This window comes from Schistocerca nitens, chromosome 5 (assembly GCF_023898315.1).
Source record: "Schistocerca nitens isolate TAMUIC-IGC-003100 chromosome 5, iqSchNite1.1, whole genome shotgun sequence".
NCBI lineage: Eukaryota > Metazoa > Arthropoda > Insecta > Orthoptera > Acrididae > Schistocerca > Schistocerca nitens.
Genome location: NC_064618.1, coordinates 800,587,730 through 800,600,831, shown reverse-complemented (window position 1 = coordinate 800,600,831; position 13,102 = coordinate 800,587,730). Strand labels below are relative to the sequence as shown.

The 13,102-nt window shown below is 39.4% G+C and overlaps 1 protein-coding gene across 1 annotated transcript in view; it reads left to right on the top strand.

Moving 5' to 3' along the window:
• Positions 1 to 13,102, top strand: part of LOC126260725 (uncharacterized) — a 185,130-nt gene that overhangs the window by 145,725 nt on the left and 26,303 nt on the right. The window contains exons 9-11 of the mRNA XM_049958063.1: positions 2,906 to 3,080; positions 9,025 to 9,222; positions 9,594 to 9,881. Coding sequence (XP_049814020.1) covers positions 2,906 to 3,080; positions 9,025 to 9,222; positions 9,594 to 9,881 — 661 coding nt within the window. The remainder of the gene's footprint in view (positions 1 to 2,905; positions 3,081 to 9,024; positions 9,223 to 9,593; positions 9,882 to 13,102) is intronic.

The window sequence follows — 13,102 nt, the reverse complement described above, 5'->3', positions numbered from 1 at the left end:
GAGAGGTAGTGTCTCAGTAACAGTGCTGGGGCCCAGGTGCTGCGGTGCAACAGCTGTAACACATCTCATGGTTCCCAGCCCATTTGTTAGTGGGTGTGTCCAGCATAACTAATGTGTATGCACCCGATAGCATTGATGGACAAACGCCAGGCATGGCCAAGCCACTCGCATACCTACTCCGGCTGCACCCATGACAACATGTGTATTGCAGCATTCAGCTGCAAAAATAGGGGTGATTCTGGATCATAAGGTGTGTCAGATCCCAATTCTGACACTAATTGTTCAGGACAAGATGGGTCAGGACTTAGGTTTGAGCATCCAATGGGGTATTTGGAAGATATACTAAATAAATAACATATAATTCACGACACAGAATACAGAGGGCTTGCCTAGGTTTGTTGGTTTGGTTGTCAGTGACTTTGAGGAGCCATTCAAATGAAGTTATGAAGCAGCAAGGAAACAATGCATGTTGTCAGGTTGGAAGAGGCAGGCAGAGTGAGAGCCAGTTCTGGAATCCATAATCTACTCAACATCTCCAGTGTGCCACATGACATTATTCCACATTTCTTATTGGTGGTTTGCTGTAGATGATGCCTGATGGCAATCAAACTTTGGCAACTGTGCTTAGTCCAGCAGGATGAACCTGTACTGAATGCGAGCTGCAAGCAGTCTATCAACAAGTAACTCACAACAGAGAAAAGAAAACTCTTCCATTCAAAAATTTCACAATCAATTATTCCCAGTTTACTCCAAATGGATGGCCACCCATGTGCTACTTTTTGTCGTTTACCCAATTCTAACTATTTTTCTATCTTACGGCACTTATATCGTTTGCTTATTTTATGGTTCTATGTAACTCATTTGCTATGAGTCTTTACAGATTAGTATGCAGCCATAAGATTAACACGGATGTTCATCCTTAACAACAACAACAACAACAGCTGGAAGCACAGCTAATGGTAAACTTGCACAAAGTTTATAAGGTCTCTATGGTAATTAGTACCCCATGTAGATTATATATTAGAAATTGGGAGGTGACTGACATTTCTCATACAATATATTTACTTCTGTATGAAATCTCTTAACCTCCAGCACATTTCAAAGGTAGGCATTGTTGCAGCATTATTGTAACGTTGTTGATAGTGGCTTTCCTTTGTGTACTCAGACACGATCTTTGACTGACTCCTGGCAGTTTCACTGGCATATCATTCATTCCTCTGTTTGCTGTGACCTTACTTTACCAGAACAGTAGCGTGTTTGCCAGTGATGCTGTAGCCTACAGGAAAGTAGTATCACACAAAAGTTGTGAACAAATCAATGAGAATTTGCAGCAAATAAATGCGTGGTGTAATGACTGGCAGTTCTCTCTCAATATTAGTAAGTGTAACCTACTGCGTATAACACATGGCTTGGTGGCTGGCGGAGTATATATATAGATGTAGAACATATAATACGAATGTGTTCAAATATGAACAACTAAAAATCAATAGTGTTCAGCATTTGGCACTGTAAACAAACAGAACTTCAATTGACTTGATGATTTACCTTTGTGTTTAGGTTGTGGAACCTCACAGACACTGGCCCACAACATGGAAAATTGCCCCACTCCTCCTGGCTGTCCATGTCAAGATCAATCTTCTGGGTTCTTTGCATCTGATGTTGTGGATAATGTATGGACAGTTGAGCTGCTTCTCCATTTCCTCTGAGAATGTGATTTTTTTACTTTTGGAGCTAATTCTATTGGGGCAAGGGCACAGTGGTTTGGGTTTGGGTGTCTCCTGCTGCATACAGGGCCTGGTAGGCCCTTGACCTTACCTCCTCTGCCATTCACTCTATTCATCTCTCTTTTACTCTATTTTTAATTACTTTTAGATGTAGTTGGTCCTCTTTTTTGTCATACCTTACTTTTTGAGGAATGTACCTTCATGCAGCACTCTTCATTCTTGCTAGTAGCTGATGATGAAAGAACAGTTGAAATGTTTTGCTTCTACCTGGAGAGTGGGTTCTGTTCCCATCTTTAATACTTTGACTATAATGGGTATGGGGCCAGGCAGGTGTGGGAGGGACACTCCTTTTCACATGCCAAGTCGGCTGCACCAACCCACCTCCAGATCCAGTTACTTGTCTCACCTTATTTTACTATTGTCATTTCTACAAATGTTTATTACATTTTTAGCCATTTCACTTTTACTACTATGTATCTCCTCTCCTCCTGGTTTGAAGGAATTATTTATTCCGTTTGTCTTGCACCTACATTGGATTATTGGGTGGTCAGATGAGGGTAAGGTGCCTCTCATTGCATATGGGCCCTGTGGTGAGGGGGGGGGGGCTTGTCTGCTCTCTGACCTGCAGACCAGCTCAACCCATACTTTCATCTATTTTTAAATTATTTCTTGTTTGTGACATCAGTATTGCTATGTGTCTCAGTATTATCATTTCTATATGCTACCACAGTTAAATAACAGAGTTTATTCTGTTGTATTACAATGGCCATCCGTGATGTCTTTCCACATCTCAGAGGCTCCTCTCTATATAATCAGTGGGATATAATATATTTAATGTAAAGTAATAGGCTTGTTTTACCAACAGTAGAATGGCAGTCAGCATTTTCAAGCTAAGTGAGGAGTAAATAAGAAATTAATACACAGATTTGATTATGAACATGGTTCCAAAGAAATCATTACCTAATTTTACAAGTTGATCCTCGGTGCTCTCTATCAGTATGTACTGTTGTTTTATGATGTCATTAATTTGAGTCCTGCATGGTATGGACACAATGTGTTTCAAATTATGTTAAGTTACTAATTGAAGTGCCAATATGATGTACCTACATGTGTTTTTGCATTAAAGTGAATGTTTTCCAGCATTTTGTATAGCATTATTAGCATTCACAATTATTGTGCAGCTTTCTGTCATTGGCAAAAGATTCAAGTTGGAACATCAGCCAATTGGAAGATAGCCTTATGGCTGCAACAGATCGGTTACCACCAGACCAGGCATGCCAAAGTTATGCCCATTTACATCACATACTGTGTGCTGCAAAGTCTTCAGAACCTCAGCCAGAGGTGCCATGGAGTTCAGTAAGTTATTTCTGTCTTTCTATTTTGCTACTAATAAAAGCCTAGCGAGCAATTATAAAATTTGAATTTTTGGAACACAATAAGAATTACCTTTATAATTTTGTGCAAAACTGCTCTTTGTGCTCTTATTTATTTTTATTCGTATTGTCCTTATTTGTTCATTTACAAGGTCTGTCTGTAAATTGCGATGAATGGTCTCAGGCGATATGTTTTGCAATAAATCCGATTAGAGAGACAGCAACAGAGAAAACAGTAAATTATGGTTCTCTGAAAATGAGCTCTCCCTAAATTTGGGGGGGGACCACTACATTCGGTATGACAAATAGTCATACTAACAATTGGTGTAGCACATGTGCAGAAGTCAGTAAATATGGTACAGTCCTCCAAATTTTTGGGTGTACAGTTTGATGAAAACTTGAACTGGAAAAGGGATATTACTGAGCTTCTCAAACAATTAAGATCAGGTACTTTTGATCTTCATGTAATTGCTAATCTTGCAAACAAACGTATCAAACATAACTTGCATATTTACACACAATAATGGCTTGTGGAATAATTTTTGGGGTAACTCTTCACTTGGAAAGAAAGTATTGATTGCACAAAAGCAAGCAGTAAGAGTAATATGTGGTGTTCGTCCATGGACATCATGTAAGTATCTCTTCAAGGAGTTAGGCATTTTAGCTGCGCCTCACATTACATATTTTCACTAATGAAATTTATCATAAATAATCCATCACAATTCAAGAAAAACGGTGATGTACTTACGTACAAAGCTAGAGGGAAAAGTGACCTTTATTACCCATTGTTAATGCTGTCAGTTGCTCAGAGATTAGTTCAATATGAAACTGTAAAAATCTTTGATAATTTGCCCCATAACACAAAATGTCTGACTGGTAATGAAGCAAGTTTTAAATCTAATTTAAAATCATTTCTCAAAGACAGCTTCTTCTATTCCATTGATGAATTTCTACTCAAAAACTGGTATCCAATAAAAAAAGAAAAGAAAAGAAAGAAAAATCTTGCTTGTAAGTGTAGTTGCATAACTAGGAAAAAAATGATAATGTGTTCATCAATGTTAACACTAATTATGAATATGTATCCTGTGAACTGACTCATTCCACGAATCGTTCAAATGCTCTGTGGAGCAGGTGACTAACTAACTGACTACTAAGAGAAACAAGGGTTACAAACAAAATACCTGTACTGACCTTCAGAGTAATCACCATTAGCTAGAACACCCCCTTGTGACATTTGTTGTAAGGCTGTGGGAAACTGTCAACAAATGCTATTTTTGGAATTGCTTGAAGCACTGCTGTTGCATGTTATTGGATATCCTCATTATTACAGTAGATGAAACCTGGTGCTACCAATATGATGCGGAGACCACGTGAGAATCAGTGGCATGGTGTTCATCTTCACTGCCTCTGTTGGTAGAAATTAGTGATGGCTTAAGCTCTTGCTGCCAAAAAAAGATGATCATCATTATCTTAATGTTGCATTTTGTCAGCTGACTATCTTTGGGGGAGGGGACGGGGGAAGATGATGATCACCGTGCCATAGGCTGTCTCTTGGTCTCCAGATCATATTGGTCTCATCTTCTGCAATGATGCCAATAGGCAACCTGTGATCATGGTGCTTTGAATTATTCCACAAGATCCATTTGCTGATAGTTTCCAACATCCTTACAGCCAATGTCAGAAGGATGTAGTAGTTAATTGTGATTACATTGAATGTCAGGAAAGGTATTTTGTTTGTAACTCTTACTTTCTGTATTTTCTGAGGTCATTCACTGAATTTTTTACACACACCTTGTGTATAGATAACCCTACAGTCACCAAGGTGTTTCTCAACCAGCTTGTTTGGTAAATGAAACAGATATTAAATTTCACCAAAAAATGCAGAAAAATGGCCTATGAATACATTATTAATCAAAGCATTGCCTCACCATAAAACATCCATAGTCAGATACTATCTCCTGGTGAAATTTAATGTGATCTTATGTTCCACACAAGACAAATAACTGGAAGCGACTGCAAGTAAGTGGGATATGGTGCATTGTATTAACGTAGGTAAAACTGTGTGCAAATTGTATTGTGAACTTCGACATAATATAGGACTGGAGCATTTTATTGAGTTGACAATATTTTATTTATGGCAGTACAGGAATCTGAATTGTTGTTGTTGTGGTCTGCAGTCCAAGGACTGTTTTGATGATGTAGCTCTCCATACTGCTCTGTCCTGCACGAACCTCTTCATCTCCGAATAATTACTGCAACCTACAGCCTTCTAAATCTGCGTACTGTATTCATCTCTTGGTCCCCCTCTAAGATTCTTAGCTCCCACACATCCCTCCAGTACTAAATTAGTAATCCCTTGATGTCTCAGAATGTGTCCAATCAATCCCTTCTTTTGGTCAAGTTGTGTCACAAATTTCTTGCTTCCATAGTTTTAATCAATATTTCCTCATTAGTTACATTATCGACCCATCTAATCTTCAGCATTCTTCTGTAGCAGCACATTTGAAAAGCTGCAATCCTCTTTTTTTCTAAACTATATATCATCCATGTTTCATTTCCATACATGGCTACTCTCCAGACGAAAACCTACAGAAAAAAATTTCAAACACTTAAATCTGTATTCGATGTTAACAAGTTTCTCTTATTCAGAAATGCTTTTCTTACCATTGCCAGTCTACATTTTATATTCGCTGTGTCATCCGAACAAGACACAGCCAGGGCAAAAGCACCACAGGCGCAAAGTTGCGAGCTGGTGCCAGTGCCAGAGACTCACCACTTGCAGAAGTTCCATCAGTGCCACAGGCAGCACTGGGGATGGAGATATCGACTTCGCCTCGACCAGTTGTTGGCCAATTACAATCCGCCAATGACCATATGACAATGGACAGAAGCCTGCTTGGGAAATAGAAGAGCAGCTATCACCCACATGGTTATAGATCATCTTCCGGGGCTGACTCGACAGTCAATGTTGTTTAGTGAACTCATGCAACTGAACAGACAGTTGTTGTAATTACATTTGCTATGTATTGTGAAGTTTACCTACAGTCAGTTGCACTTAGCCGTTGAGGGGCTTTTTTTGTATGCTACATGCAGTGTTGCAGACTTGATCATGCTACAAGTCACAAAGATGAGTAAACCTTTTTAACTCATTTAACAATGAAAACAATCAATTATTGACAACATTATTTAATTGTATAGATAAAAAATCTACAGCAGCAGAACACACACATAAAAGACGGTGTTAATTGGCAAGCTTTCGGATCCAGTGGCTCCCCCTTCAGGCAGAAGGGTTGAAGGGGAAGGAAGAGGGGTGAAGGAAAAGGACTGGAGAGGTCTAGGAAAAGGGGGAGATTTCAGGAAAGTCACCCAGAACTGCGGGTCAGCGGAGGCTAACCATATGGGATGAGAAGGAAAGACTGATTGTTGGGGACTGCATCGGGCGAGATTTGATTTTCGTTTTCAAATCTCATCTGATTCAGTCCCCAACAATCAGTCTTTGATCTGGGTGGCTATGACATGGCACATTGTTATCCATAAAAATTCAAACATTGGTTAGGAACATGAAGTCCATGAATGGCTGCAAATGGTCTCCAAGAAGTTCAGTTGGACTAGAGGACCCTGTCTATTCCTTGTGAACACAGCCCACACCATTATGGAGCCACCACCAGCATGCACAGTGCCTTGTTGACAGCATGGGTTCATGGCTTCATGGGGTCTGCACCACACTCAAACCCTACAGTCAACTCTTACCAACTGAAATTGGGATTCATCTGACAAGGTCATGGTTTTCTAGTCACCTGGGACCAAACAGATATGGCCATGGGTCCAGGAGAGGTGCTGCAGGCATTGTTGTGCTGTTGGCAAAGGCACCCGCATCTTTCGTCTGCTGCCATAGCCCATTAATGCCATATTTTGTTGCAGTATCCTAACAGATACATTTGATGTACATCTCATATTGATTTCTGTGGTTATTTCATCCAGTATATGTGTCTGTTGGCAATGACAAATCTGCACAAACGCTGTTGCTGTCAATCGTTAAGTGAAAGCTGTGTCAGGTGCTGCATTGTCTATTGCGAGAGGTAACGCTTGAATTTTGGCATTCTTGGCATAACCTTGACACTATGGAACTCAGATTATTGAATTCCCTAATGAGTACAGAAATGTAATGTCCCATGTGTCTAGCTCCAACTACCATTCCGCATTCAAAATCTATTAATTCCTTCTTGCGGCCAAAGTCACATTGGAAACTTCTTCACATGAATCATCTAAGCACAGAGACAGCTCTGCCAATGCACTGTCCATTTGTACCTTGTGTACATGACTCTGTCGCCACCTGTGTATGTGCATATTGCTATCCCATGATTTCTGTCACCTCTGTGTATTACACTATAATCTCCCTTCCTTACTTCCTTCATTTTTTCAGGATAACCAGTAAAAATTAACAGCAAATATACAGTTACTTATAGTGCTGATGTGTTGGGTATCACACGATTAAAAAGCTTCGCCACTATATTTTCATCATTCGTTTATTTCTTGGAAATAGCAATTTTAATTAATTAATTCCCATTGAATAAATGTGAAGAATCTTGTTTAATGTGTGAAAATCCAGAGAGGGAGTGAGATATTGGGGTGAAGGGGGAGGGGGGGGGGGGGGGAGAGAGAGAGAGAGAGAGAGAGAGAGAGAGAGAGAGAGAGAGGGGGGGGGCATAAATTTACATGGATTACACTCTGTATGTTGGTTTGAACACTATGGAGCTTCATAAGTTTAACCAAAATGAGGTAATGTTCCATTGTGATTCTCCATGTGAAAGACAAAAGTGTGTAGACAATGAGTTTTTTCTGCCAGACCCACTCCTCAGTAGTACAAAGGAAAGAAAGAAAGTAATGCATTACATATTGCAAAACTAATTATTTGTATCACAAGTGAAGAGAAGTAGCAAACTGTAAGGGATGTATGGAGAAAACGAAAATGGCAACAGCACGTATTATTTTGAAATAGTTAACTGTGAGTTTTCACTGGAAAGATGGTCAGCATCAACAGAGAGCTAGTGGATAGATTAAATACAGTATATCCTCAACCAGTCATGGTAATACGAGGGAAGAGATACACAAATAATTGAAAACTGCAAATAATAAAGATATTTTCAAACATATATTTGGGACAATTTCCACTGGACAGGCAGTACGGCAGTCTCGATGACAGAAGACCTCTTCAGAATACCCATAATAAATTTTGGGACTTTGGCACATCGAGACAGATGCTGTAGAAAATGAGCATCAAAAGAAACCATTACAAATATTTTTCTTTATGCTGTGTGTTCTGCATCAAGGAAACTGTGTGAATCTTTAGGTGGGCACCTCTCATCCTTGGGTCTGAGTGACCTACCCTTCTTTCTTAACCTTCCTCAACCTCCAGGAGCTATTAGCTCTGAAAGCTAGGCAATGTGTCAATCCTTCTTTTGTGTGTGTATCGGCACTACTTTACATTTCGTCTCGTGAAGGTAAGTAGATCCCAGAAATTCTGTCTCATAATTTACTAGTGTCATTGATTCAGTTTTCCTTTGGTACAACTAATCTTTCAGTAGTATCTGTGCATGCTCTGATGTGGCTTGGTGCAGTCTTCTTCGGCTACTGGTCTGGCATACCGGCTGCCGCACCCCTTATTGGTCAGCAATTCCGTGCTGCTGGTCCCTGAATGCAAAATAGAAAACAGTGTTCTCAGTTTATGTTTAGCACATATATATATAGTATTTGAATGAGTGTTATTTGGTGTCATTGTGCAGTTTCTCACCCTGCCCCACCGCCCCCTCCCCCCCTTTTCGCAGTATTAAAGATAAAATACTGTCAAAATAAGATTTTTCTGCAAAACATATCTGCAGATCATCAAATTTTGGTTAAGTGTAGTATGATGTTTTTTGTTGTTACAGTGCTTTTTGGAGCTGTTAGAACGATTACAAAAAAGGGTAGAAGTCAGCCTGGTGCGGCAGGCCCCCCGTGCTGCCCGAAGCCCCTCTTGGTTACTAATGGAACCTGAGCTGCAGCGTAGGATTCAGGAAGCCGCTTGTCTCGTATTGATGCCAAGTGAGGAAACACACAGGTCACGTCATGTCAGCCTTTCTGCGAGGGTAAGTTTGTGTTTTACTCTGGTAGAGTACTACTTCTTGTCATATGCACATTTTTTGACATCTTTGACATTCAGATACCAGGACAACATTGTTTTGGGTTTTGAGTTAAAGATATTAAATAATCCTCATGTCCAGCAGGTGGTGTGTTTAGTCTTTATGGCCAAAGAAGTTATCTCTGCATCTGCAAATTGCATTTGTGATCTGTATTCAGAAGCTTATTAATATCATTGTTATGTTGCTGCTCTCTTTTAAAATGGGGTAGGAAAACTTTTATTCTGCAGGATTGTTGGAACAACTATGTTTTGTTCTAGGGAAAACTCACCATAATTAACCTTGTGTATACACCAGATATTTTAATGTGTATGTTACAGCACAGCTCTACAAGCAGTTCAGGATCACGCAGTCTGGACTTAAGACAGGTTAAATTGGCTATGACCCAGCAAGCTAGACGAACTGCATCAGGTGGAAGAGTCTCAACCTTGCGTGCAGATAGCAGTAATACATCACGCAAGCAGCAGCAGCAGCAGCAACAACAACAGCAACAACAACAACAACAGCAGCAACAGCAGCAGCAGATGCCTGGGCAGCAGTCACATCAGCAGCGACAGCATCCATCGGGTTCTGTTGCACATAAAAATGGAGAAGTTAAAATGCAAGAGGTAAAACTATTATGTATAGCATACTCATCAGAAAGTAGTTATTGCACGTAAAGAAAAGAAAATATTAAAACAGAAACACTAACTTTTGTTTTCGAATATGTATTTTTAGAGTAATGAGGTAGGACAGTAGAGACAATAATTTGAATGTTGTGACAACATGAACGTCCTTAATGCTGAACAGATAAGATAGAGAATGTGTTGGGTCTGTAGTTTGTACAAGATGTGAGTGTATTTTTTTTCTTTGCTGAAGAAGGCTTTGGCTGAAACCTATAATGCTTAATAGTCTTCTTAGTGTGCCTGTCTGGAACTCAACAGGTCATATTTATGTTGAGTAGCAATCTATCCTTTTCCTAATATGGTAGAATGTGTTAAAGATTGTATTGAGAGAAGAAAGTGAACATAGATGTGAAAACTCATCAAAATACAAAGTGCCGTATGTTGTAGAACTGTATCCTTAATATGTCAAAGGACTGAGAAATGGGGCCCTCTGTATACATTTCTACTTCACATCATGCGGGACAGTTTGTAAATAAAAAGGGACATTGTGAAACTCGTAGTACTTGTCATGTAATGAAGAACAAGGAAGACAAGTGAAGTCTCCTCTTCTCTCTTCTTCTACTTATTTTCTGGTGCTGTAGCCTGTGAGGGGCCCACACCCTGTTGACTATCTTTCTCTTCCAATCATCTCTAGACTTTGTCAGCCGTCTCCAGTTCTGCACCCATCATCTTCTCAGATCTGTCTGTACATCTTCCAGCCATTGCACTCGTAGTCTCCCCACTGAGCAGCTACCCTCTGGCTGTGCAAATAGTTTACCTTCTTTGTTACTAGCTGTTCTTCCATTCCGTGCACATGTCCCAACCACTATAACCTTTGTGTTAAATTGTAATCATACCACATGAAAAATAACTTTTTGTCATTACAACTTACATTGCATTCATCATCCATCAAAAACATAATACAAAAATATTATTGCATGCAAACATAAAATGTAAATTGTAGTCATGCTTTAGTAAGGAAATAGAAATATTTTATTGATCGTCTCTCCCTACATAGATAACCTCAGGAAATACCATAGAGATTTTGGTCATGGAATTCCCAGGACCAATATCTTGCCAGTATCAATAACTACTACATGCAAAATTGTTCATAATTCTTGATTCCCAGGATGGATGAACTATCTACATTCGTAATTAAGTTTTTATGGTGCCCTCAGTGTGAGGGTCATACTGGCACTTGACCATTTTCTCCTTACTTATGACAAAGCTAAGTAGAGATGCTTCGTGTTCCAAAGCTATGCAGTTTCCCAGCAGATGTTCTCTGTTTCTCCCGAGCATGGCTGTATTGTCCGCAGTGCTGTGCTCTGAGTTGCCACATTGAAAATTTTTACACCACTTTGACGACTTGGGTGGTGTTGATGACACTACACTCGCCCGGTCCTTAGTGGAGAAAATCCCTGACCCAGCCAGGAAATGAACATGGGCCCCCATGATCGAGAATCAGCAGTGTAACAAAAAGACAACGAGCTGCTGTTAAATAATATCAGTTATACAGAGTCTCCTTGCTTAAATCCCTGAAAGATTGTAAAATTACTGGAATATTTGCTATGAGCTTGTATTTTGCTGCTGGTGTTGAGTAAGGTCACTTTCACGAGTCTAATTAGCTGTGGTGGTATCTCCAGCTCTCACAATGCCTTGAAAAAACCTTTCCTATTGATACTGTCATAATCTGCTTTAAAATCTGCATACAATCGATGCAACATTATATTAAACTAAAAAACTTTTTCCATTATTAGTCTAAGGGTGAACATCTGAACTGTTGTTGCTCGTTCCTTCCTTAGTCTTTGCTACTATTCCCCAACCATGGCTTCCGCATGTGGTTCGAATATCTTGTTCAGTTCCCCAGCAAGTATTTTGTAGGCAGCATTCACCAGTGCTATTGCTCCATGGTTACTGCAGATTGTTCAGACCATATTCGTCCAGTATTTGAGAATAAGAGCACTCTGACATGCAACAAACTCTGCACGTAATTTCAAACCTAGCATCATTTCCTCCCTGACACCTCCACCAAAATGATGAAAAGAATCGCTTATTAAATTTTTGCTGTTCATGGAGTAAAACTGCCGCATGAGGCATCATGTTTTGATTTATTACTTCTTTACTACTACCTCTATTTGCAAAACATTTCACAGACAGTATCCAAACATACCATAGGCTGTACTTGCAAAATTATATCATCGCCAAACAAAAGTGCAGGGCAAAATTTGCAAGAGACGTAGGTGAAATCTATGAACGAATACAAGTGATAAGTGTGAACTATACATAAAATACATGTGACCTGTGCAAACCTAGGCAAAGGCATGAGTAAAATGCTCCTCCTCAACTTCTGGATTGATTTCAACCACACATTACTTACTATTTGGAGAGAAATACTGTGGGAGTAAGAACCTGCAACATCCTATTGGGGTGGAGGTGATAACATAGAGTGAGAAGGGAGGTAGGAGGAGATGGACAGAGACTGGAAAGAGGGAACATGGAGAGAGATTGGAGGTTGGAGGTGATGGACAGAGATTGGGGGTGGAGGAGACGGACAGAGGGGTGAGGAGGAGATGGACTAATAGAAGGTTGGAATAAATACATATCCAGGCAATGACAGGTACTCAGCCAATAAAAGAGATAAATAAGGGATGACAGTCTCTGACAATGATATGCAAGGACAAAAGAAGAAAGCTGATTGGAGATAAAACTAAAATCATAAAAAGATGGGAAGAATACTTTAAATAGCTATTGAAATCTGGAAAAATCCAAGAATAAGGAGAAGAGGAACAGGTGGAACAAGTTGATTTCAATGATGAAGAAGAGGAACCAACGTTGGATGAAGTGATTGTAGCTGTAAAGGAGAAGAGGAACTACAGTGCTGTGGTGGAAGATATTTTCAAGTATGGATGTATAGCTCTATTTCAAGAAAACCCATGAACTGATTCAGAAAATTTGGAACAGAGAAAAAATGTCAACAAACTGACACACATCTATTATAATACCAATACATAACAAGGGTGTTAGATTAGATTAATACTAGTTCCATGGATCATGAATACGATATTTCGTAATGATGTGGAACGAGTCAAATTTTCCAATACATGACATAATTAAGTTAATTTAACAACATACTTAAGTTAATATAACAACTTTTTTATTTTTTGTGTTTTTTATTTATTTTTATT